This window comes from Poeciliopsis prolifica, unplaced genomic scaffold, assembly GCF_027474105.1.
Source record: "Poeciliopsis prolifica strain line A6 unplaced genomic scaffold, Auburn_PproV2 SCAFFOLD014, whole genome shotgun sequence".
Lineage (NCBI taxonomy): Eukaryota > Metazoa > Chordata > Actinopteri > Cyprinodontiformes > Poeciliidae > Poeciliopsis > Poeciliopsis prolifica.
This window is the reverse complement of record NW_026562389.1, coordinates 8,934,488-8,961,613: the sequence shown is the minus strand read 5'-3', so window position 1 is coordinate 8,961,613 and position 27,126 is coordinate 8,934,488. Positions and strand designations below refer to the sequence as shown.

General features: G+C 35.7%; 2 protein-coding genes across 2 annotated transcripts; one reads left to right on the top strand and one right to left on the bottom strand.

The window, feature by feature from the left end:
* Window positions 1–1,117: 1,117 nt before the first annotated feature.
* zdhhc12a (zinc finger DHHC-type palmitoyltransferase 12a) lies at window positions 1,118–6,696 on the top strand. Its single transcript, XM_055039514.1, has 5 exons — window positions 1,118–1,338; window positions 1,859–1,992; window positions 2,144–2,233; window positions 2,525–2,691; window positions 4,955–6,696. Exons 1-5 carry the CDS (start codon window positions 1,242–1,244, stop codon window positions 5,274–5,276), a joined length of 810 nt encoding a protein of 269 aa, XP_054895489.1. The 5' UTR covers window positions 1,118–1,241; the 3' UTR covers window positions 5,277–6,696.
* Window positions 6,697–6,810: 114 nt separating this feature from the next.
* On the bottom strand, window positions 6,811–26,903 carry LOC129365956 (serine/threonine-protein kinase N2-like). The gene is made up of 20 exons (XM_055039513.1): window positions 26,528–26,903; window positions 26,182–26,413; window positions 24,511–24,662; window positions 22,732–22,945; window positions 21,298–21,426; window positions 20,348–20,457; window positions 17,423–17,566; window positions 17,268–17,343; window positions 16,998–17,190; window positions 16,112–16,238; window positions 15,207–15,277; window positions 15,047–15,104; window positions 14,869–14,960; window positions 14,030–14,206; window positions 13,255–13,317; window positions 13,096–13,172; window positions 12,785–12,927; window positions 12,581–12,688; window positions 11,117–11,197; window positions 6,811–10,695 (listed from the first exon to the last, which is right to left on the bottom strand). The coding sequence occupies exons 2-20, from the start codon at window positions 26,318–26,320 to the stop codon at window positions 10,492–10,494; spliced, it is 2,358 nt and encodes a 785-aa protein (XP_054895488.1). The 5' UTR covers window positions 26,321–26,413; window positions 26,528–26,903; the 3' UTR covers window positions 6,811–10,491.
* Window positions 26,904–27,126: the final 223 nt, after the last annotated feature.

The following is a 27,126-nucleotide window of genomic DNA, read 5'->3' as shown; positions in this document are numbered from 1 at the left end:
AATGTTTCTGCTAAAAGTTAAACAGTAATTTTCTGAGGACTGGACTGTTTGTACTTTAGCCTGACTGCTTCCCAGAAGCATTTGGGAGTCTCAGAAAATAGAGATTAAAGTCACACTGAAGTCTGTCAGGAAGTGACTCACCGTGCTTTGAGTAGACCGAAAACTGAAAATGCTGTGACCTTTCAATGTATTCTTTCATCTTGATTGTTGGCTGAGCTGTGAGCAGATCAGAGATGATTCATAATGAAAAAAACAACTAACTGACACCAACATGTCTGAAAAGGTCCAGTTGAGTTTACATTTTTTAAAGATTTTTTTTTTGTTTCATGGAATAAAAAGGAACTGTGACCCACTCTTGTTTACTGAATTGTTTTCATCACATTGGAGGTTTTTTTATAATCATTATTAGACTGTTTTATGTCATCCCACTGCTTCTTAATTTGATTAAAGTCTTTACTTTAACTAGGCCACTCCAAAATCTTAATTCTTCCTTAGCCAATCAGATATGACATTGGTGGAGCTCTTTGGATGAATGCAAAGTTCTCACATTACTTCACCCTTCAGGGAGTTTTGTAGCTGACAGCTCCGCTTGCCTTTGCACTCCGCTTGCCTACGGATCTCTTCCGGTTCAGACTTGTGGGAACTATGTATTATTGCAAATCCAGGTTCTGAATGCCAGGAGTATAATCTCCTCTGCCATCATCTGCCAGCAGCATCAAAACCAAGGACTTAAAAACATATGAAGAACTGACAAAGATGGCTGGTTCTGCTCTGGAATTACTGGAAACAATGGTGCAAAGACTGAGTCTTCACAAAATCAATAAAACTATGGAGAATCCTGAGACTCCTCTTCATAAGACAGCTTTAGAAGTTTTCTTCGGTCAGAAGCGTCTTCAAAGTCACTGTGATACAGACTGATATCCTTCCTGGCTACTGCTCTTAGGATCTTCAACAGTTCTTCGAAAAACCTTGGGTAATATGAGTTACAACAACATTCAATTGAAGTATTTTGAATATGATTTTAATTTAGATCACGAGAACATTTCGACTGTTGTAGAGTTCGCACAGTTTGTCCTGCGGAGGCTGCCATACCAAAACACGGAAGTGTTTGGGCTAATTAGGGAAGCTAGCTCCAAAATGGGTTCTACGTCTATTTCGTGGGGCAGATAAAGACTCTTTGTGATTTCTTTTGCTTGTTTTGTTCAGTCAGGACATTACCGGGAGGTCGTGTTGCTGTTAGGATGGTCCAGAGCCTGTTCCGGTCGGGTTTTCTGGTGCGGGTCGGTCACACCTTGCTTACCTGGGTCGTAACCCTCATTCTGTTCCTGCACAACACAGGTGAGTTTATTTAAAGTTCACCTGTACAGCAAGGTCTCTGTCATAATAAAGATGATTTCAGTCAGATTAATTTGAGGCGTTTTACGTTTTCCATCTTGGGTTCTGTTAAATGAATAGTTAGTATTTTTGCTGTTAAACATTAAACAAAGCAATTCAATTGTGGGCAGGAAGGATGATCTGTAGCAGTCAGTATAGCAGCGAATCTGAAAAAGCCTCTGACTGACAACTGCTGCTGTTATGACATTTATAAAAATTAAAATGTTCTGACTTTTGGTACAAATTCTGAAATTGATTGAAAAACTTTTTGACAGAAATTTATTTTTTATTCTTTGTAAAATGGCCCTAATATACCGCGTTCTCGATTTGCAATCCACCACAGTGAAAAATGTGTTCCAGGTCTTCTGAGCCAAACATCCTTAAACAAAATAAAGAATTAAATACAAATATATTTATCCTTTCAGAAAGAGGTGAAAGGTCAAGTGTAACTCCGGACTCATGAAAGAAATAAATGTGTGTGCAGATTTGCGGCGATGTGAGGAGCGAGGAGAGCTGCTGCTGCCCGCACTGTTCTTCTTGCTGGTCCTGCTGTCGGTGCTTTTATACTTCACCGTCTCTTTAATGGATCCTGGGTTTGTCCTCACTGACACGTTTAAGGTACGATAAATTTAATAAAATTGTGTGTCCTTACAAAAAAAGCAGGCAGCACGGATATTAATAGTGTTTACTATTTGAGATTTATCAGCTGAAAGGTCGGCGTGGGTCTGGGTGTCAGATGTTGACTCATAACCGTCTGTTTTGCATGCAGGGAGGTCAAGGGTCAGATGAAGAAATGGAGTCGATGATCCCTCAGCCATCAACCCCTCGGCTGCGGCGCTGCGGGTTCTGCCTCCTTCAGGTGAACTGAATTGTTGCATCTGTTAATGTATTCCTAAAATTCTATAAAATTGCCTAAGAGGCTAAATGAAATATGAATAATGTGGCAATATTTTTGTCCGATTAATCGCCTAATCATCAGAGTAATTGGATAATAAAATAATCAGTAGTAGATTTGTATTTGTGAAGCATTTCAAACAACATACATCATTTTGGTTGTCAAGTGACAACGACAAAAGCAAAGTTAAAAGTTTGTTTTTGTCGTCCTGATGGAGTGACTGCATGTTTGTCTTCCTGTGTGTGTCCTGAGCAGCAGCCAATGAGAGCGAAGCACTGTAAGACGTGCAAACACTGCGTGCGGCGCTTTGACCATCACTGCCCCTGGATCGAGAACTGCATCGGGGAGAGGAACCACCGCTGGTTCGTTGTCTACCTGCTGGTCCAGCTGCTGGTGCTGCTGTGGGGCCTTCACATCGCTCTGTACGTCCACTCGAACCTACAAGCTCAAGCATCATGCGAAATTCACATTTTTTACCTAGTTTTACTGCTGCATGTGTTGTACAATGGCTGCTGGAAAAAAACTGTTTTGTTGTCGACTTACCATCCAGAAAACACTTGCTGCATTCTTGTTGGTTGTGCAGGAGGCTCAGTTTCTGCTTTTCAGATATGCCTGGTTGTATAGTTGCAGATATATTTGCTATGACAGTGTATTAGGGCCATTTTTTATAGAAAATATCTGAGATTATCCCAAAAAAATTGAGGAATTTTCTTTGCAGAAATTTACTGTTTTTTAAAAGCTACCATGGCTCTGAAACACTGTCACAGTTTGCAGACATTTCAATGTGTGAGTGTAAATAAACACTGAGTCGGGTTGCGTGGCCAGCAGCAGGTTATCTGGATTTAAAGTGACAGAAACCCTAAAACATCTCATTCTGAAAGTAGCGCAAAATATGCAGAACCGAGCAGATTAAGATCCACTGATCTAAAAATGATTTTGTTAAAAAATGTAATGAACATGTTTTGTGATCTCCTAACATGTTGAAGGAAACACGGGAGGTGACCGTTGAGGATGAGTGAGGGAGGCTGTGCAGTTTTATCGCTCTGCGTCTTGCTGAGTTAGGTAACTGGTGCTGATCTTTAGAGAAAGCAGGTTGCGTAAGAGAAAGCTGTGTTCAAGAACACTTTGAACAGTCATGGGATTTGCAAGTCAAAGATCAGAAGTTTTCAGCTGGACGACCAGAAGAGCTTTAAAGCCTCATTCAAATCAAAATTTTTTAAAATCTCATTTAAATTTTATTAAGCTCATTCTGCTGCTGTTTGTTTGTTATAATTATAAAAAAACAAACAAAAAGAGCTGTAAAAACACAATATCGTCTCGTGTTTTATGACATCTTCAAGGGTTTGAGTTTCAATTAAAATTTTTAAAGGTTTTAAAAGTTCTTCATTTCTTTAAAAACAAAGACGTGTGCACATTTTTTCCTCAGTGTCTGAAGTTAAATCAAATCTAATTTGTTCTGTTTTAGTTTAGTTAGATTTAACAAAATTATTTCTATTTCCCAATTGACTGCGAAATTTAATGAGACATTTTATTTTAGAGTTTTATTTTTATTTTTGGGAACTTTCTGGGACCAGTCAGGTGTGGAGGGAATGCAAGAGAGACATTAAAATTGTGTTAGATTTTAGTTTACCTTGGAATACTAACACAAGATCATACTAATAACAGTAATAAGTAATATAAAATAGTAAACCGAAACTGTCTTTTTTAGTTCATTTGCATTGCTTTTATTTCCTAAGTGAAAACTTTCCTTGAAAATGGTTTAAAAGTGTTTTACTGTGGGAAAAGTGAACAAACTGTTTTTAGAATCATCTGTTAGATTAAAATACCTGGAAAACCTGAACCTGGAGCAGAAGACAGAGGAGATCTGATTAATCAGCTCTGACTGATACCTGAGTGCATTACATAAGACGAAGTAAACAACATTTGGATCTCTTTATCTAAAACATCTTGAGAGAAGCTGAATCTCCAAACTCTAATATACGAATCATTTAAAGCAGATTATATTCAAAACAGCTCCGCTTATTAAAAATCTCGCTTCACAAGCTGCGTTTATATCAACCATAAAATTGCACAAATGGAAGTCAATGTGCTTAACATGCCACTTTCTGAAAAAATCACTCAAAACATTTTACTTTTCAAACACAGGGATTTTTTTTTCTAGAAAATTTCTGAGATTAAAACAGATTTCTGAGTTTTTTCTTGCAAATTTTTGACTTTTAAACAAGAAATTTAGTTTTTTTTCTGGAAAATGTCATATATATTTCTTGCAAGATATTTTGCAAGAACATTAAACAGAAACATTCCTAGGCTCAGAAATTTCCTTGTTTTTAGAAAAATTTCTGAGATTTGATCTCAAAATTTTAGTTCTTTTCTAACACATTGCAGACATTTAAAACACAGGAATTTCCTTGTTTTTTCAGAAAATTTTCAAAATTTTTCCCTCAAATTTCTGAATGTTCACTCAAAAATATCCTTATTCTTTGTATAAAGTTTCTCAGATTAAACTCTAAATTTCAAAATTTGTTCTTACAAATTTTAAACTCTTTAAACCCAGACATTTCCTTGTTTTTTCTAGAAAATGTCTGAAGAAATCTTACAATTTCTTCGTTTTTCTTTGAGCAGAAATTTGCTCTTTTTTATCTTCTATGTCCCTAACTTGTATTTTTTGTTGCTTTTCTGTTCCAGCTCGGGGATTTCTCCCGGCGTGACGTGGGATCTGTGGTTCCGAGCGAACGGCTTCCTGCTGGCGGCGCTCGCCGTGGTCGGGGTTTTCTCCGGCGTCGTGCTGCTGCTGCTGGGCTGCCACCTCTACCTCGTCTCCATCAACTGCACCACCTGGGAGTTCATGTCCCGCCACCGGATCTCCTACCTGAAGAACTGCGACGGCGAGGAGAACCCGTTCGACCGGGGCGTTTTCTGCAACCTCTGGGATTTCTTCTGCATCTGCAGGACGGTGATGTGGGAGCAGGTCTACCAGAAAAACGCCACAGAACTCAACAAATTTTAATACGAAGGAAATACTGACTTTTTGCAGGAGAATTTTAGTTATCTTTCAAGGAGCCAAATTTTCTATTTATTATTCAAAGAGTTCTGAAAATGAGTAAACAGGCAGCAAAAGATTAAATTAGTTACAAGCAAAGCGTCACTGCAAAAACTCAAAGTATTTTTGGTCTATTCTACTAGAAATCTGATAAAATAGGACAAAACTACCTTAAAAGTAACTTTTCAGCAAGATACAAGAGCTTATGTGCAAGTCAAACAGTAAAATTGCTTACCAAGACCATTGAGTCCATTTTCAAATAACATAATAATAATAGTGGAATAATAATGCAAGTTTGTCCTTTTAAAGATAAAAAACTTTAATTTTGTCAGGAACATTTTACACAGAAATTGGACAATATTTTAAATATTCAGAAAAAAATACAAATCATTGACCAAAACCATTAATTAAATAAATTATGAAGTCTAAAAATTTCAATTTTTTTCTTCAAAAAAACTCAAATTAAGCCTCAGAATAGAAATTATTGAGCTCCTTCTAATTTAACATGCAACTAATTGTTTATTGCTTAATATTTAAAATATCTTCCAGATCCAGTGTTAAGTGTACTTTAAAAAATTAAAGTTTATTAATCTTTGAGAGGGTAAACTTGCATTTTCACGCCATTATCTACATATTAAGAATTGCCTAAAAACATCAATATTATTGTGTGTTGCAATAATTTCTGGGACAATTTATTGTCCAGAACAATTAATTTTTATGACAGACCTCATTATAGGCGAAATAAGACGTTTTTACCATTTTACTTAAAATATGGCACAAAATTTCTTATTTCACTTAGTACTTTTACAATCTCCGATATCTTGCTTAAAAGTTAATTCCAAGTTATTTTTGTCTTATTTCACGTGTAGTAACTAGAAATTAGACCAAAAATACTTTGTTAATATTTAGTGTTTTTGCTGCGTTAACTTCTTAAAAGCCTAATAATTATTGTTTTTTAAAAAGCAACTTTAGGTTTAATATGTTTAAAACAAAAACAAAACGTCTCAGTTTTGTTTTCATCTAATCAAAACCAAGTTTAATGTCGAGTCCTTTTTCTGTATTTACAGTTGATTTTAGGAAACGTCGTCACCAGTGTGTCTGTATGGGTGATTTGACGTCAAAACGTTCATTTTATAAACACACCTAATAATCTGATTGACTTTTGGTTCTTATTTTTTAACAAAAGCAGATTATTGGTTTGACAAAAGCTCCTTATTTTACTCAGGTCTGCTCAACACTACATCACTAAATGCCTTTTAAGCTCCAACTGCCTGTGTTAGTAATTTATTTTTAACTGTTCAACATGAAAACAAAGAGGCGGACATGTTTTTTTTACTGTACTGACTTGTTTTGTATTTATTAATTACATTAAAACACATTTGATATGCATGTTGAGATCGAGTACATCTGTACAGACAGACATTCCTACTCAGGTTGCTTCACTGACATTTAAATACATTTCTGACAAACATATATAACATGTAATATTCAGCAGCGGCAGCTTAAAGTGCTACAACAGTTTCCTAAATGTTTCGCTAAAGATTCCTACGTCAGCTGAACCAAACAGCCAAAATATCGACTTTCAGAGGAATAAAAAATGTGGAGGTTTTGGTTCAAAGCAGATGACTCCAGAAAGAGAAACGCTAACGAATGAAAATTCTGCAGCAGCAGGAATTAGGAACAATCCTTCGGTCTTCCTGATCATTTTAAGTCGGCTTCCTGTTACTCCTAAAACATCACAACAGTGAATAATTGTTGGAAATTTTAGGTTTTCCAATATTTGTGTTTTTATCAAGCTAAATTTTGTTTTTTGCGTCAGGAAAGAGGAGAAGCCATGACTGTTATTTTGGAAACGAAAAGTTAAATAATTTTATCAGCAGTAAAGAATTTATCAGTCATTTTTAGATGAATTGCAATCCAGCAGGATTCAAGATGTCATGCATAAAATGTCAAAATCAAAGCTGACTGTTGGATTTTTGATAGATGGAGTTAACTTTTCTAGAATTTTGATAAAGTATTTGTCAGTTTTTGTTATTTTGTATGGGAAACTTTTCACTTTTTTGTTAATTTCTTTCCAATTAACATATATTTGTTAATAATCTGGGTTTAAATGTTAATTTGAGCTGTTAAATGGAAGAATTTCAAATTTTATTTAAAATTATGCTGCATTCTAAGGAATCCCATTTCTGCCATCTAAGAAAACATAAGTAGTAATTTTAAGCTTTAAAGTTATAATCACAATAATAAAAGTCATAGTTTATCGTCTTAAAGTCATATTCATGAGAGTAAGGAATAGTTTTAAGTTTTAATGTCATAATCCAAATAAAAAAATAATAATTTTAAGTTTTACTGCCATAATTTTGAGTTTTAATGTTATAAACCAAACAACATGTCAATTTTCAGTTTTAACAGTCATAATCATAAGAACAAAATCATAATTTCAAGCTTTAAAGTTATAATCATGAAAATAAAAGTAATAATCCTACTTTTAATTATTACTTAGCAATAAGTAACAATTTTCAGTTTCGATGTCACAATTTTGAGTTTTGACATCGTAAACACAATAATAAAAGTCACAATCCATGTGAATTATAAAGAAAATTACGTTTTTGTTTTTTTTTTTGTTGTTGTTGTAAAGTCATCTTTAAAGTTTGTCTCTACCAAGACCTTTTATGGCAGGTTTAGGCTTCCATAGTATTTTGTTAGTGTAGCGAATCAAAATGTGACAGTCAGTTGCAGGTTAAAGTGCTTTTGGTGCTATAAATCTTTTGTATTTTCACCAAACAAATGATTTCATCAATGTCTCATGAACGGATATAAAAACAAAAAAACTAAATGTAAAGTTTAAACTCTTTTTTTTGTGGAAATATGTTGCTTTTTAAGAAAAATATTAGCATTCTTCCCCTTTCATTGTTTCTTTTTTTCTCAGTCGGACAGCATTTTGCTTGCAAAAATAAATATGCAGACATTTAGCTACAGCTATGTCTATAACATATTATCTATGGCTTCTTTTGTAATGCTAGCTATTACAGGATCTCTGGTGCACAAGCTAACCATGGCGTTGTAGCAAAAACATGAACCAGACGGTTTGGAAGGGACTGATACGTTACGACTTTGCTACAGTTAATATGTAAAATATATTTGCTAAACATTTGAAATCACACATTGGGTTTGCTTGTTTATTCCTCAAGGCAGTGAGCAAAGCCTTTCACAGTGATGCATAGAAACGGCTGCAGAAGGTCCCCATAAAGGTTAATTACTGTGAATAACTACAGATAATAAGCAAAGGCCACAAAGCAAGCTACATCTTAAAAGGCTTTAACTGGCTGATTTGGTATTAATAAATGTGACTCATTTACTTACATTAGATATATGAATGAATATATTATAATTTTGTTGAATCTGTAACATTGTGACGAAAAGATCACGTTATGTCAAATATTTAATAGTTTTAAACACATTGCACAATTGATTTGAGCAAAAATACTTATTATTGGAACACTAAAATTACCAATAATTTACAACTAAGTTAGAATATAAGTATATATATTTTACTCATTTGAATTTGGGATTATTTGGTGTTTCACAGCAGGAGTCTACCTCAGCGAATCAAAGCTAACAGCTTCTCATAGTCAGGCTAGCACTCTTTGGACTTTCCACAATGACTCTTAATAACAAAGACACAATATAGATTTTAAATGTTTTAAATACATGTTTTAGAAGTTTTAAAATAGCACTGAATTTCCACAACACAATATTGCTAAAGGTACCAGTAGGTCTAATAGTTTTTTTTACATATTTTGTTAGCATCAAAAGATAGGTTCTGCTTAGTGTAGGCCAATACTAAGTCAAAACAGCTGAATAATGCCAGTTCAGATTTAGGATTATACTTCAGTACATTCCACTGGTGGAACATTATCTGAGGATATTCCAGCATAATTAAGCATCTTATCTGCAACTTTCTTCTTTATGTATCAAGAAGAGTGAACATTTTCAACACATCTTTAGTAAAGACGTGTTGCGTCTCCACAGCTATTCAGGACGTATTTTTGTTCTTGTTAGACTGATCTAGAAAAATAAACTAAAAAATGTTTACAAAATACGAAATAATGTAATATTTTCTTCAAGCATCCGATGTACTCAGTTAGAGAGAATATGTTTTACAGAAACGATGCTAAGCTAACGGTGACCAACGTGTTAGCTTAGTTTGTGATTACAAAGTCGGTTCAAAGTTTAAACCTCCAGACAGGTGATAATAATGTCCACCATCATGTACTCTGCTTGGCTAAAAATAATGAATTGTTTATCTAATCGACAGCTAGCTGTTGACTGAGCGTTTTCGCATTGATAGTTTTGTTTTGTCTGTAAATAACTGAGCTGCTTTATTCAACACTGTGACTTTCTTTAAATGTGAGCTGGTGAGACTTAAACTGATTTAAAAGATGAAAGTCCTGCTTGTCAAAACAGATCAATACCCCTTTCAGCTGCAGGGTGCCTAATTTATCTTCTATAATCAGTGATTGAGGTCTAAATGGTGTGACAATCAAAATCAATCAGAGGTACCAGAGTCTAAAGTGAGGCTTTGTAAAGGGCTGACAGTGAGGATTAACCTAAAATATTGACCTACGGAAGAACATTAGGGCCACTGGAAGAAAAAAAGAAAAAAGTCTTATTTGTTTACAGAATGTTCACTTAAATCTCAGAATTTTGGTTTTAAATAAAAATTCTGACTATTTTGCCTTTACCTCAAAATATTCCCCTTAAACAGAATTCTATTCAGAATTTAATCATATAAATAAATTGAATCATATAAATCTTTTTTTTCATCAGAATTTTAACTTTTAATCTCAGAATTCTAAATTTAATCTCAGAAATCTAAATTTAATCACAGAATTTTAATTTTAATCTCAGAATTGTAAATTTAATTTCAGAATTATGACTTTTTTCCCTCAGAATTCTGAATATATTTTTTCTACTAACCCTAATCGTCCTCCATATTGACCAGCTACTGCAGCGCGAGAACAAATAATATCAGTGTTCTTGCAAACTCTACTACTGAAGTCAACACTGGATGATTATACTTGGCAACATGCATATTTGGTTCTTATCGGCTACCTGCTGCCGGCAGTCACGCCGACAAATTGGCGGTAATAATTTCCCCCCGGCATCTCCGGTCCTTCGTTCAACCATGCAAAGCACAGAAGTCAAAGTCTGCAAAAGCCTCCTGTTGCTCCGCCGAGAGGCTGAAGGGCTTGGAGGGCGGAGACAGAACCGGCTGGAGTCGAGTGAAGTCGCTGTCAAAGTTGCTGACGTCTGTGGGCTCTTTGATCGACGGCACGAACGGCGGCGTTAACTTCCTGGCCATCAGGGCTTCCCAGTCGATGGTCTAGCAGAGTTTCACAAAGTCAAACTGGGTCAGACTTCTCCAGATACAGAGGCAGGCAGAGAACCCAAAAAGTTACTCAAGTGAGAAGAGAACTGCTTTAAAAGTAAAAAAGTATTTTGTAAAAAGTCTATTCAAGTATTGAGTAACTGATGAAATGATCGATCATTTGAGCTCAGCTCAGTAAAAATACTCTTAAAGTATTTTTTTAAATATCAAGTAAATGTAACTATTTGCTATTAAACTCTGCCTTTAATTACAAAATTAAAGGCAGAGTTTAGTCAACTTCAGTTATTTGATAACAGCCATTATAACAAAGAAGAAGAAAAGGAAAATCTTTTTTCTTTCATGATGCAAATATTTAAAAGTTTGAAAGTGTCATGGCTGAACTTCTGTTGGAGAAAATGAAACTAATGTGATTTACCTCAAAGAATTTCTCTCCTTTGACCTCGTTTGCGTCTCTCTCTCCGGCTCCGAGTCGTTTCAACGGGTTCTTCTTCAGCAACTACAGACAGAAAGGTTTCACAATTTAGATCTTCTTCTAATTCAGTTTGAGACCCCAGTAGGTTTTTATTGTCTTTTATTACATTACAGAAACAAAGAGGGCCTCCTGGTGGAAGACAGGTGGGTTTTGTTGGGGTTTCACATCCAACTGCAGCCCCTTTGCCGCAACTTCAAGAATAGATTAAATAAATTGCATTTACCAGAACAAACACGTAATATGAGATTAAGTCATAATTTCTTCTCATTGATGTTATTATTTATCTCAACAGGAAAATCCCACTGAGATCACAGACCTTCTGAGAAACAGCGTCAACATGAGAATGTTTAGTATTAATTTTATAAAAAAAACAATCTTTTAACACATAAAAAACAAATTATTATCAGTAGCAATTATTATCGGAAGGAACTGTGCAAACAACTGTGTCTATTTTACAGAAAGGGTCACACGGATTTGCAGAACTGATAACGACATACACGTTTATTCTCATTAAAATAACCTTTTTTCTGGTAGTACTGCATCTTTAATCTCCTATTTTGACTTTATTCTTGTTCTATTATTATTATATTTTCATAATTTATAAAAATGTCTTAGTCTGGCGCTAATTCTTTGTCTTTTTTTTCTTCACTGCCTCAAACTTGTTAGAAACCTGTGCAGGCTACGTCTAAGGGGTTTAACAGGATGCCTGTTGATTAATTTGAGCGCTGCTGCCACCCAGTGACCGTAGACATGTTTACTGGTCAAGCATGAAAAAGTCTTCTTAACTCTCATCCCCAAGTGCTCATCTTCAGTAACATTTCAGGCTTTTTTTGGTGTTTAAGGTGACTAACTCTGCTCCGTTGATGGCTTCAATAAATCAATTTTTGCACAAAATAGTTTCTAGATAATGGGAGCAGTCAGTTTCTGCTCAACAACAAAACTCTTGTCTTTTCCAGTATGCAGCGGTAAAACCAGCTGACCAAACATGCCGGAATAGTGCCACGGTTGCTAGGTAACGGACAGGGCTTCTGGGGTTGCTAGGCAACGCCTTCTAATTTGTGACAGTACAATCCGCAGATTTTAAAACGGTTAATTTTCCAGACACCAAAAAACATGTACTTGTTGCCTAAAAATGATTGGTTGTCTGTTTTCAGACGCAGTAGAAACACAAACAAAAGTATAAAAAAGTATAAAACGTAAAAACTCTAATAGGTCCCCTTTAATGAACTTAATTTTTACAGGTGTTGTGGGCCAGACGACTTTTGTCATATTTTTTGTTCTGTCCTGCAGGGTTTCTGAAAATCCCGACAGATTTACTTTCACAAGTGGGAAGCATTTCTGTTTTTATTGTCCATCAGATTGTTTTTTTTATTAATGTTTCTGAACAAGTTAATTTGTCCCGTTAACCTTCTGCATGATGGAGACGGCGTCAGCGGGAAGAGACGCTGGATATTGCACATCGTCGTTAACGATGCTGTCAAAGACTTCTTCTTCATCTTCACCAGGAAACGGAGACTAGCAGGAAGGCAGAGCAATGCTGAGTCAGCCTTTATGTCACGAATGATCGAGTTGTTAAAGTTTATCTTTGAAATGTACAGATATTCCACCAACCTCTCCAACGAGCATCTCGTAAATGAGGACGCCCATCCCCCACCAGTCCACAGCGCGGGTGTAGGTGTCGTCAGTCAGAACCTCCGGAGCGAGAAACTCTGGAGTCCCACAGAAAGTCGAGGTCTGATCTCCATGGCCCATCCCTGCAGAAATATCATTTTGATCTTTTACCAGTCCAAAAATAACAGAGTACTTATTAACTTACCAAACATGTAAGGAGCTAAGGAGATAAGTGAACAATGATCTTATAAAAATCTCCATGAATATAGAAAGCCACCAATGATAAATAAATTAATGTGTAATAATTTTACCTTCTTTACAAAGTCCAAAGTCTGTGATTTTAACAAATCCCTCAGCATCCATGAGTATGTTATCCAACTTCAGATCTCTGCACAAACCAAAGAGGGCGTACAATATAAACAACACTGGGTTTCGAACGATGTGGCGTCGCTTCGGCCAGCCGGACCTACCGGTAGATGATTTTATTCAGATGCAGGAACTCTAAACCCAGCAGGACACAAGCTGAGTAGAACCTGAACAGAACAGCAGTTTGTTAATATAAAAAACAACAACATAAAAACAAGAAAATAGTTGAAAAAATATAAATTTTGAGTTTTATAGAAATGGGATGCAATAACCATGTAGACAATTAATTGACTTATGATTAATTTTTCATTAGTGGTTTGTTAGGTAAAAATTTATTAACTAATAACTTCAACTTAAATTTTCTTTTAGAAATGTAGTTTAGCTGCCTTCCAGCAGAGGGCGCCATTGGTCAACTTTACGTGGAGCCAGTTGATAAAGAAGCAAATATGGTGGGACAACAAAATGGGGAAAAATAACGGACCAAAAATGCAATTCACACAGTTCAATTTTGAAATCTAAACACTCAACAAGCTCCTTAAGTTTTGTCTTTTATTTTTCCATTTTTTAAGAAAATTCTGTTTTGCTATACTTTATTTAATGTGAGAAAACAACAATATTCTGTTTATTCAATCAGTATTTAACACAACTGATAAATTAATTTCTTAAATTATATTATGTTTTTTTTAATTCAGCACATTATAAAAAATTTTGCCCTTTACATTATGGAAAGACAATCAACCCTCTTCACACAAGTTTTTAAGAAAATGGCCACCTATCAACAAATTGTTAGTCGATGATGAGATCAATCAACTGTAGATGAAGTTATTAATCAATAACTTGCATCCCTAAACACACTGAAGACAAGGAGTTTATATAAACCTGGTCTGAGCTTCAGAGAAGACGTCAGTGTGGATATGGATCATCAGGTCGCCGCCGGGTAGATACTCCATGACAAAACAGACGTGGTCAGCGGTCTGGAAGCAGCCGTGAAGGTAGACCAGGAAGGGGTGTCTGGAGGCGTTGATCATCTCAAAGATCCGCTTCTCGCTCATAAGGCTGAAGAAAACCAAACCAAGATTCAGGCAAACACAAACATCTGAGTGGGATTTCTGGAGTGAAGTGGTGACTTTAGGAGGCCATTTTAGGTCCTTTATGTCAGAGAAACAGCAGAAAAACCTCAGAGGAGTTTAGTCTGAGGTTCAGGAAGGGATGTATGACCAACATGTTTTAAACATGTACCAGTTTGGATATAGAGGACCATGGCTAACTACAGATCCATTCATCCATCCATCAGCCATTCAATCAATCAATCAGCCATTCAATCCATCCATCCATCCATCCATCCATCCATCCATCCATCCATCCATCCATCCATCCATCCATCCATCCATCCATCCATCCATCCATCCATCCATCCATCCATCCATCCATCCATCCATCCATCCATCCATCCATCCATCCATCCATCCATCCATCCATCCATCCATCCATCCATCCATCCATCCATCCATCCATCCATCCATCCATCCTCTGGCTTCCATTTCTTCCCATTGATTCTGGGTTTGTCTAAATGGGACGTTAGCAGAATGTCTCCAAATAACCAAGGAATCATGATTTTCTGTAATAAAATAGACTTGCTGTGTCTCATATTAAAGCATCCAGCTGAACCTATTTTACCTTTGTTTTAATACAGTCAGGTCTTCTGAAACTTTACGCACCTGTCCACTTCATCACGAGTCACAATGTCTCGTTTCTTCAAGGCTTTAATGGCATACAGTCGTCCTGTCTTCTTGAACTCGGCCAGTAGCACCTGTTTATAAAAAAAAACACATAAAAAAAATCAGGGATGGATGGTTTTATTTGTTGAATTCAGAGGAAGAGGATGTTATCCGTTACCTTTCCAAAGTGTCCTCTTCCCAGAACTGAAGTATATTCAAAATCTTCAACCTTCATCCTTCAGAGAAACAGCCATGCAAATAGAAACGGCCATGTCTCATTCTGGTTCATTTTATGAGAGAAAGTCTGCATGAACATCTGTACATGTGACTGTGTTTACTTCAGAGGAGATATGGGCTGATCCTCACATTCTTCTGCAGTGTTTGGACTGGAAGGTGGGTGTATGGAAATCTGTAAAAAGACATAACAAAAACACATTTTTGTTTGTTTTAAACATACAGACTTATCAATCTGATTGTTAAGTTTTGATCAGAGAGACAGCAATTCGTTCATGTGTCGACCATCCATCCATTCATTCATGGATCCATGGATGGATGGACATAAAACTCATCTAGAGCCACAAATGTTACATAACCTTTAGTGAAAAGACAAAACAGAAGTTTAATTAATATCTATTATAAAAAGATATCTTTTTATAATATCTATTATAAAAGATAATAGATATTTAATTGATATCTATTATCTTTATTTAAACCTTAGACAAAATATGAAATATTTACAAAAAGAGGACTAATACAGTTTCTTCTATCAGATTTTGATGTTGGTGGAAAACAATTCAATAATGATAAAACTAATTTCTAATGAAACCAAGAGATAAAAATAAAAATACTGAAACTTGTGTCATACTGTTAATGCAAGGTTTATTCCAAGCAAAAATAAAAATCTCACAAAAATACTGTTTTAGTCAAACTTTTTTTTCCCAACAATATCTTAATTGGGGTTTTTTTTTCAACATTTTTCCATAATATACAGGACATAAATGTGCTCTCACATCAAAAGAAAAGCCCAGGGTAATTAAATTATTGTCCAACATTCAACTTGTCAAGCCAGGTCGTTATGGAGCATTTAAGAGCAGCTTTTATTCAAACTTTTATTGTGGAAACTTCAAAACGCCACTTGAAACCAATAGAAGTAAATTTATTTTATATGAATAAAAACTCTATTTGAAAGTCACAGAACAAGATGATTGGATTTGTTGTTTTTCATTCCCCAATGTTTATTTACCAGTTTTTCTTGCAGTGCAGGTACTGATGATGTCTTCTCTTCTTTAGTGATGATGTTTTCTTTCTGCTTGATGTCGATGGGAAGCGTTTGGTCCTCACAGATGCTCAGTCTAATTTGCGGAGTTTCGCTGAATAAAGAAACAACTTTAGATCTGTTACTTTTAATTATTTCATCGAAAACTAAAACAGGCAACATTTCCAAGCCTTTGTGCTGTTAAATTATTGATGAGATAGACAAATATATTTATTTATAATTAGTGTATTATATAAGTTATTCAATCAGCAGAGTGCTGTTATATCCATCAGATGTACAGTCGTACCAGAAACAGAATACAAATGTTCTGACCAGAATCTCTGTATGTAAATGAATGTGATTACTTCAGATCAGCAAACTGCAGAACATGATATAACTCAGTGAAAAGCAGACACATTTTTAACATCTTCTGGGTTCCTGTAAATTTGACCAACTTAAAGATAAGGCCTTTAAGATCATTTTCAAACCATTATGAATGGAATTTATAAAGTCCTAATATTATTTCTTTATTCTCTAATTTTATTACTTTAGCTTCGTAATTTTATTTTTTAAATTTCTTAGCATGTCCCTAATACTGCTATATCATCCAACTAACTAGCAATAAATTTACACTTTCCCATGATAAGTCCAAAAAAGTTAGCGAGCCAGCAACTGCATATTAACAGCTAGCTAGCGGTAGCCTCAACCTCCTCCAGTCCAGGAGCATAACAAGATGTTAGCACACAACTAAAACATTTGCTTAATAAATTCTAAGACTTGTTATTAGCTTATTTAAGATCAATTTAAGTTTTTTGACAATTTAAGACATTTTGCATACATGAATTAAAGTCTTCTGGGCGCTGTAGTTTCTGACCTTGGCAGTGAAGGTGTCGGATCAGGCTTCTTGTCCGTCGGATTTTGAGGACTGTGTCCGATCAGGTCCGACGTTGTGGAGAGATGCGAGCTGAAGGTGGCGAAAGAGCTGTAGTGAGGGAGGATGCTCATCATCAGATGGCCCCAGGTGGCAAAGTTCATGTTCATCTGAGCAGCTCGGAGGAAATTCTTTCCTGAGGAATAAAAAAACCTCAATAATTAAAAATAGATGGATACACAGAAGGACTGGTGCAGAGCTGTTTGTTTCTACCTCGTTCTTTTGTAAAAATGCATCGCTGACGTCTCAGTTTCGGCTGCCGCTCCACCACGGTGTCGATGAACTGAAACTATACATGTTTACATTTATTCTCTTTATCAATGCTTTAAAAAGTGATGATGTACCATCATTCTTCCTCTCTTGGTTACCTGGATGTGGAGGAGGCCTTGCGGCTCCAGATTGAAGCCCTGGTTGTGGTCTGGGTTCCCCATTAACTCCTCCAGACGCAGAATCTTGACCGCACACATCGTCCTCCGGTACCGCCAGAACACGCAAACCTCCAGCTCTCGAGACTGTTAACAGATGCAACACACATTACCTGAATTACTTAAGTGTTGAACAGGAGGACATGTATATCTGCAAAAAACTACAAAAAGTGTCTTCTTAAACTTAAATTGTAACATAAAACAAACAGAACAACTGGGTTCATTAAAGATAATTAGTTTGAAACTGCAGGTGTAAGGCTGACACCTGCTGGTCTCAAATAGAACTACAACCTCAGCAGCGCCCCCTGCTGTTTCAGAGCTTACACAGAAAATTCTGCAGGAATCCAAAGACTTTCAGAGATAAAACAATTTTACAAAAAAATTCAGAAACAATCAGTAATTTATTCTGGAGCTGTCACATCTCACAAAAAACGTGGAAAAATGTTATAACTTTATTGTTTGTTTTCTCTAAGGTATGAGCATATTATTTTTAATTTAATAAAAATTAAATTAAAGAATACGAATGAAGGCAGAAGACTGGAAATTAATCAAATTATTAATATTCATAAATGTAAAATGTAATTTGTAGTTTTGGTTAAAAAAAATCAAACTGAATTTATCCACCATTTCTAAGAGTAGAAACAAAATGCTAAATACGCACATGAATGTCATTGAATATTTTTAATTTATCATAATGTCTGTAATGTTTTTGTTTTCACCAATGTATTTATTTTATACAATGGCTAAAATGCAAAATTTCAGATAGGAAAAAAAAAACAGTAAATTTCCACCAAAAATCTCAAATTAATCTTAAAACTTTTCTAGAAAAACAAGGAAATACTGAGTCATAAATTCAAAGTCAGAAAAATCTAAAAAAATAAAACAAAACATGGACATTCTTCAAATTTTCAACTTTATCTCATTATCTGAGAATAATTTTGTGCAAACAATGCAACAGCCCAAAGACTAACCCCAAACTGTTCAACAAAGCATGACAGGTCACCTTCTAAACACAACTGAATATCTACAATACATTTGAAATAGAAATATAAGAATATGTTGATGCCTTCAAGGACCTTAAAAGTATTCTGTTGTTATTGTTATTCTTTGGTTCTGAAACAGAATTGTTGAATTAAAGACAGAGAAATGATGGTCTCGGTGTGGGTGTCATGTGATGGAGCGACCATGAGAAATGATTCACAAACACAGAGCTCTCCAAACGGGGTGAAAAACACTCAGGAAACTTTTTTTAGTGTATTTTTTTTATATTTTGTCACAAAACAGACACGTATCTGACAGCATTTTTGACACTTGTCATCTGAAAGGTGGTGACTAGAAACCAGCAAAGCACCATTCTTCAAAGCAAAACTATTTTTACCTGACAGGAAGGAAAAACTGTGATAACTCAAAGAGAGGCAGACTGATTTATATTTAGTTTGCAACACAAGTCACTGTATAATCTTGTTTAGATTTCAAAATTTAAGCACTTGATACAGATTTTAAGCTGCTGCAGAAGAGTGTGGATGCCTGAAACAAACACGCTTTCCTCTTGCTAACATCTTTAACTCTGTATCTGTTAAGCTGTACCTGTAAGCATCTTAAAGCCATTTTGGCTGCGGTCAGATACAATGGCCTGTAAAAGCTGAGCTTACAACAATAGCCTCATTAAGTCGTCACTTTCTCAGTTTTTCCTTTAAGAAATTTCTCATCTTCTAATCTAATCAGTCTACACTTAGTGGACAGATAATTTAGTTATTATCTACCGTATTTTCCGGACTATAAGTCGCAGTTTTTTTCATAGTTTGGCCGGGGGTGCGACTTATACTTCGGAGCGACTTATGTGTGAAATCATTAACACCTTATTATATCATATCACATGTTATTTTCACATTAAACTGCAAGAGGGCGCTCTAGGCCAGTGTTAGTCTACTTTCAGTGTTGTTTAAAAGCGACATTGAGGATGAAGATTTCATTTGATTTAGTGATTTGGAGAGACATGGATGGTTTGGTAAACTTGTTAGCACGTTATTTATGTTATAGTTATCTGAATAACTCTTAATATGTTATGTTAACATACCAATCACGTTCTCAGCTCGTTGTTTGTCATGTAACGTTAGCATACCATACAATTATTCAGCCTGTTGTTGCCTCTATTCTATTTTTATTGCCTTTCAAGATGACATGTCTGTTCTTTGTTTTGGATTTTATCAAATAAATTGTCCCCAAAAATGCGACTTATACTCGGGAGCGACTTATAGTACGGAAAACATAAACCAAAAATCTCTCACAATAACATTTACACTGTAATAATCTGAAGAGTTTGAGTCAGATCAGAGGTAATCACAGCACTGAAACAACTTGGGTGAAATTTTATATTTTTATGGACTCAAATAATCAACTTGGGTCCATGTTTGGTTATTTGATACTATCAGTTAAACATTTCCCCTATAGAGGTCTAAACATTCAAGCTCACTTAGATCATTCCAATTTGACAATGACGGTGGATAAACAGTTTTGTTGTGTTGATAAGTTTTGTGTCATTTGCACATTTAGCTGTGCGAACAGGAGTTTGATTGACAGCGCTAAGACCCGCCTCCTGTCTCTGATTGGAGCTACTTTTTTTCTTCTGAATAAAAGTAGCTCAGATAGAAGCTGGAGGTGATTCATTTTTTAAAGATTATCTGTCTCATAACCTGCCACAACATGGTGACGTTTTTTTTTCTTTCTTTTTTTGAATAAAGGTTACAGAAAATGCAGCTTTATTGTCTCTTAATCTTTCTTTTGCTTGTTATATTTTTACATGTGTGTGAATCTGTACGCTTCCATTTAGTCACTTCAGTGTATCCTGGTCTTCAGAACCGGACTCACCCGCTCCAGCTGGATGTAGAACACCTGATCCCAGCTGAGGCCACCGACTGGAGCCCAGCGCGTCCGGCCGACGACCCGGCCGTCCAGCCGCAGCAGCGCGCCGACCTCCGCTGTGAGACAGGCAGCAGACAAACTGTAAACAGCAACTTTTTCCAGTTTTAATTAAAGCAGTTTCTCTCTGAAATCAGATGTAAACAGAAGCCTGTCTGACTTTCAGAGCCTATGATGACATCATGTTTGTTTACCATTTAATTTGTGGTAGAAGCTAAGTTCTGCAGTTGTTTCTATAGTTTTGTTGGACATTTAGAATGCCTCCCATTTCTAGAGTTACATGTTTGTTTAGTGATTATGCCATTATTATTATATTGCTTAAAAATAATTTTGGATAATTTTGGTTGAATTTTATGTTTTAAGTCTGACCTGGCTCTTTACTGCAGAAAATTATCAGGGCCACCAGGAATTATGACTTTAACCTCAAAATGTGGAATTTAATCATAGAATTGTGACTTTTTCTCAAAATTTTATTTTTTATTTTTCTTAATTCAGACTTTTTTCCCTCACAATTTCAACTTTAATCTAAGAATTCTGAGTTTATTCTCATTTTTGGAAGATTAAAATCAGTATTTTGAGAAATAAGTCAGAATTATTTTTTGTCTTTTTTCATTTGCCCTAATTGTCTTTCTTACTTTTCCAAAATTTCTATTTGGAATACAAATTTGAAATGTTCAAAATTATTTGCAAAATGGATTTCGGGGTCTGTGACTTGACTAACTCTTAATATTTTATACATAAGGTAACTAATCATTCTCCTGTTCCTGTGCTTTTGTTAGTAGTATAATTTTCACCTCTGAATTAACTGTTCATATTTTCCCATTAACAGATGCAAACATAGCAGCAAGTAAAGCTGAAACTGAAAACTTACAGTATAAGATTTAAAATGTTTTACTCACTCAGTGATCCGTCAGTCTTATGAGGAACAGCCGAACCGTTTTCAGAGGGAACCAAAGGATTTTCCTGCTCTGATTCTGACTGGGGTTTCAGTAAATCCTCACATCCCAGCAGTCTCAGTTTAAGTTTCCCTGAAGGAGAAGAAGAAGAAGAAGAGGAGGAATAATCTCAGTTTCTTCAAATAAACTGTTTAAGCCCCGCCCACGTGCTTCCATTATCCTGTAAAGAGTCTCAGTGTGACCAGAAAAGACTCTGCACTTCAAAATAAGACATTTAATTTGAATAAATCTCCCAGACCTTAGCCTCTAATCAGTCCCCTCTGGAGAGTCACGCTGAGCCTCTCCATTTTCTTAATTTCGCCGCTGAATTAACCGCAGTGAAGCTCAGAATCACCTCAAGTGTTTCCACTCTCCTCGCACTCTTTCTCATTATTCTCCTTTGACAGATTACATCATCAAAAGCTTTTCTTTTTTTTTTAGCCTCGAGCTCAGACAGAGGCCGGCTTACAAGTGAACTGTCCAAAACGAACGGATTACATGTCCTGATTATCTGCCGCCAGCAGTCAGCGGCCAGTAAGTCATGTTCAAACACACACAGCCTGAATGACCCTAAAATACACTGAATATTAAACACAAAACGACCCAAGAAAACAAAAAACAAAGATGGTTTAAGAGCACAGGCAGCTTGGTTGTTATTTGATTAAATCTTACTATATAAATGAATAAATACTAAAAATAATGATCATTATTATTACTAGCATTAGCAGTATTACATTTATATAATTGCTTAGGTTATTATTATTGCATAATATTAGCATACAAAATAAAATATTTATGATAATAATATTTGCATAATAATGGACATAATTTATTTTATTATTTTGATAATGTCCACTTCTTATAATATTATGGAATTATTATTTCCAGATTAATGGAAAAATAATTTTCCTTTATCATAATAATGGAAATAATAATGAAAATAATATGAAAATAGTAATATTACAAGAAAAAAAATATTATTTTCCATTAATTTTTTCTGTGTTGTGCAAAAACATGTAAAGCAAATAAATCAGAAATGTGACATTAAAACTGGCTCATTTTTGTTTAAATTGAGCAGCAAATCTTGTGTTTTTGATTCTCATTTTCCATTTATTAGGAAAGTAATAATTCAACAGAAATTTGCAGAAAAATATCCCAAATGTACATACCTCCCGAACTTAGCTGTATTTTATCTAACATTCATGGCCAAAACCTAAAATTAAGAAAATTCAGAAATCACTTGTAATAAATTAGTTTATTTTGCCCCTAACTAGTTCGATTAAAATATTTCTATCTTTATTATCTATTTCTTCAATGATATGCATGTCTGTAGCATAAGATTATGCTGTTTTGTAATGATTTGTTATTATCTGGTCTATTTTCTCAGTCAGCGGTTACCAGTGAGAGATGCAGGTCGGACAGGGAAGACGGTCGGCGAGGTTGAGAGCTGACGCGACGATCTGCGCTCTTCAGGCGAGGCCGTTCCCTCTGGATGATCGATCGCCTCCGCAGGAAGCCGTGGAGAATCATGGTTCTGTTCCTGCAGCCATTTCTCCAGGGATAATCGTAGAAGTTCAAGCTTCTGCGAGGATTCCTGCACCCGAACTCGAGCCTGAAAGGTGGAAAAGCTTCTGATTCTTTCATATCAAACATTCATGTAATTATTTATTGCTCTGTTTCAACACTGTGAATTAAAGTACAAGTAGTGTTCAAACTATTCATAAATTGACATTTACCCAACTCAAACGCCTCTATGTTAATTATGTGATAAGACGGCAAAAGCAAAGGAGGGGGATTAGCAGTACGAGCAAACAATTTGTATATTTTTTCAATTCATACTAATTAAAATTAAATAAAAATACCATGTTGACTTCTTTTGAACTTCTCTGGTATTTCTGGCTTCAGCTGTGGTATTATTTCAGCTTTTCCAGTGTTAATCAGCTGTGGTTCTAAGCCGTTCAGTGATTTTATAAACTACCAACCGTAGTTTAAAGTCGATTGTATGAGCTACAGGGAGTGTAGAGACTTTAGAACTGGGTCATGTGCTTCATTTTCCTGGTTTTAGTCAGAACCCGAGCAGCAGCGTTCTGGAACAGATGCACCTGTGTTTCCATTGATCATAAACTTGCACAATTTGACATTTCGAAAATAAATTTGCTTGATGAAAACACATTCATTTAGAAAAAAAAAACTTTAGTGATAAAAAGTGTGAGGTGTTTTTCTTTGGCCTTATCAAAAATTGTTTATTTCACAAAACTGCAATGGAAAAAATTTAATGCATCACACAAGTCACGCGATCTACAACAGGATGTTGTTACTGGCAGAAACCATGAAGAAGACAACGACAAGAAGTAGATAGAGGATCATGGAGTTGCGTGTGTTGTAATGACTTATTGCGTGACAAACGTTTTCACCTGTGATTTTAATTGTGTTTCTTATTTAAGGGAAACGTCACAATTGCGAAATTATAATTTTTTTTAGACATTAGCGGAATATTGACAAAGTTTTATGCACATTTGTAAAATAAATGCAGATACAGTTGCAGGAATCAATGCAACTCAAGATAAACATGTGGATTAGTTTATCTTGACGTAGATGGGACATTAGTCTTTTAATCCTAGAGATGTTCTTCAGGTGATAGAAGGCCAACTTTGTAACTGCCTTTATGTGGCAAGCAAAGATTTTTGAAACTGATCTCAAGTTTCTCACTGTAATAACTGAAGATGTGCGTTGACTGTAGATTGTTCCTCTATAGAGCCAAAGATAATAACTTCAGTTTTGTTTCTGTCCAGCTGGTGAAAGTTGTGGCACATCCACAACTGAGCACCTGAGCAAACTCAGATGCTCAGATGGATTTAGAGTCATCTGATGACTTTGTAATGTAGAGCTGTGTATCATCTGCATAGTTATGACAGCTAATCTTATTACTTGTTATAATCTGAGCTAATGAGAGCATATAGATATTGAATACTACGGGTCCTGGGATTGAACCTTGGGGAATCCCTTATGTGACTTATGTTTGATCCAATGAGAAGTTACCTATTGACACAAAGAAATTCCTGTTCTTTAGGGAACACTCAAACCATTGATTAGGTTTAGGGATTTGGTTAATAAATAACGATTTCATTAAAAACATTTAGACAAAAATTATAAAACCGAGAGTGGGCGGCATCTGACCTCAGCCAGAGCGTTCTGGTCCAGCTCTGAGATGCCCTGCAGCTGCTTCACCACGTCTCTGTGCAACGCCAGCGCATCGGTTTCTCTCTGCATGTAGTGCTGCAGCTCTGCCAAGCGAGCGTCCGTTGGACTGACAGCTACCGGAGACGTTTCTGAGCGAAAATGGAGGATAAAGGTGAAGCTACCAGCTCGTTTGATAGTTCCCTCTAATATTTCCATTAGCAAAGAAAACACTGAAGCGTCGTTTATGAAAGCAAAGGAAATCATTCCAGCACAATCCGAAGCTACGTCTTTCATTTCAGGTAAATGGAAACATCAGATTTCTGGCTTCCTGTTTACTTTTTTGGGATTATAATCCTTGAAGAGATGCATTAAATCATATTTTATCCCAGTAATATGATGAATGTAAGGAAGCCTCAGGAGAATAATATTACAGTGATGCATTACTCTAAGTACTTAAGTCACATTTGTTGAATATTTCATGAACATTTGTAGATTCAGTGAAGCAGATCCCAGCTGTCTGTCAATCTGATCCAAACTCTGAATTTATTTGATTAAACATCTTAAATTTAATGTTTTTTGGACACGAAGTGAATATTTTACTGTTGCTGCAATATGTCATAACAAACTGTTTTTAATCTTCATATTGGTAAATACAGGATTTATTTAGTAGTTTTTACATTTTTATATAACATAACAAAAAAAAAATAAAACAAGACAAAGGAAGCAATGCTTATTTTGATAAATAGAATTATATGTATCCTATTTATCAATTATTTTCCTCTACCATCCAAAGTAGTTTCATTTCTCCAAAAGTGCATTTTTATGTCTTATGTTAAAACAAAAAAACTCATTGACTTAATTTAGAGAAACAATAAAATGTTTTTTTCCCAAAACTTTTCTAGTTTATTTTACTACAATGTAGTTTCAAATCTAAACAAACCTGAACAAAGCCTGAGATTAGATTAACTTAAATAGAAGATGTGAATCTCTGAGTGCTGTTGGTTTTTTGTATGATGCTGAGAAACAAATCTGAAAATTTGAGCTCAATCTGAGAAATTTTTAAGAAAAAAAACTCTGAAATTTTCTGAATTCTTTCAAGAAAATTTCTGAATTTAATCTAAAAATTTCTGATTTTATTCAAGCAAATTTTTGACTTCTCAAACGTGGACAATTCCATGTTTTTTCTAGATAATTTCTGAAATCAATCTCAAAATTTAACATTTTTATCAAGTAAATTTTCTATTTCTCAAACTCAGAAATTTACATGCTTTTTCTAGCAAATTTTTTCGATTAATTTCTAATTTTCTGATTTCTCCTTTTGAGCTAATTTTCAACTTTTAAACAAATGTATGTCCTTTTTCTTGCCAATTTTTCTGAAGCCCAGAAATTTTCAATTTTTTTCTAAAAAATTTCTGAGAGTAATCTTAAAATTTCTGAATTTTTTTGGCCAATGGAATTTACTCCTCCATTGGTTGTTTCTATCTATAATCACACTAATAAACCACTGCAGATAATTTCACTATACCCAGACCAAAACTACTTGGTAAGATTTTGTGTTTTTGCCATGTTCTGGCTCCTTTAAAGTTTATAAAATAAAGTATAAACATGAAGCAATCTTCTCTTTCCACTTTTAGAAGTTTTAAGATTACTCCCTCCGACTGTACTGACCTCCATCAGCAGGGATATTTTGGTTTCCTCCACCTTCTCCGCCACCACCACCAGCCTGGGTGACTTTGATAATCTGCAGTCGGATCAGCTCAATCTTGGAGCGGCTGTCCTGCAGCATCTGCTGAGCTGTGGACAACATCTGATCCAGGATAGCGACGGCACATCAAGAGGTGTCAAGCCTTGCTTCTTCCACACCGACAGCTCAGCGTGCTTCGAAAACAGAGCAGCGATCCTTCAGCAAAACGGAAAAACAAACAAACAAACATGTGGATAAGAGAACGGACACGCAGAAAGTGAGAACAAGTTCCAGCCAGGTGAAAACAGGATGACTGTGCAGTTTGCTCACCTCGGGTTTGATTCCTTGCTCCTTCGCCTTTGTAAACACTAATTTGTCATCCTATGAGTGGGAGTAGACGGGGTGCATCTCAGGTTGCAGCCTTCCACCTTCACTATCCTTGAAACACAACAAGTCCTCGGACGTAACGGTGCGTTCACAGACACCCTCGGATCAATCAGCGCCTACATCCTGGGACTGTTGTAATGTTTGTTTTCACCTCCCTGCAGCTTCCTCTGCAACATCCACTTCCCTCTGCATCCTCATCTTCTTCTGCTCTGTAACCAAATCCTCCCTCCTTCCCTCTCTCTCTTTCTCTTCCTCTCTTTTGTTCTTGTCTTTTTAAGAGGGATTTTTTCTGCACAGAAAGGCGCTGCTGGCTCTTTCTGACACCGCTGATTGCTTGCTCTGGGCTCAGCATTGGCCGCTGCGTGACCACATGTTCCCTTCCTGCCACCAACCAAAAGACGAAACTGCTGCTGCTGCTCGGTTTGGGACGGAGCAGAGATCAGCCTGCAGTGTTTGGGATATTGCTTTAATCTGCTCTTACACTAACACGGAGTGAGAGATCTTAATGTTGATTGCTCGCAGCGTTCAGGCGGTGGGAAGTG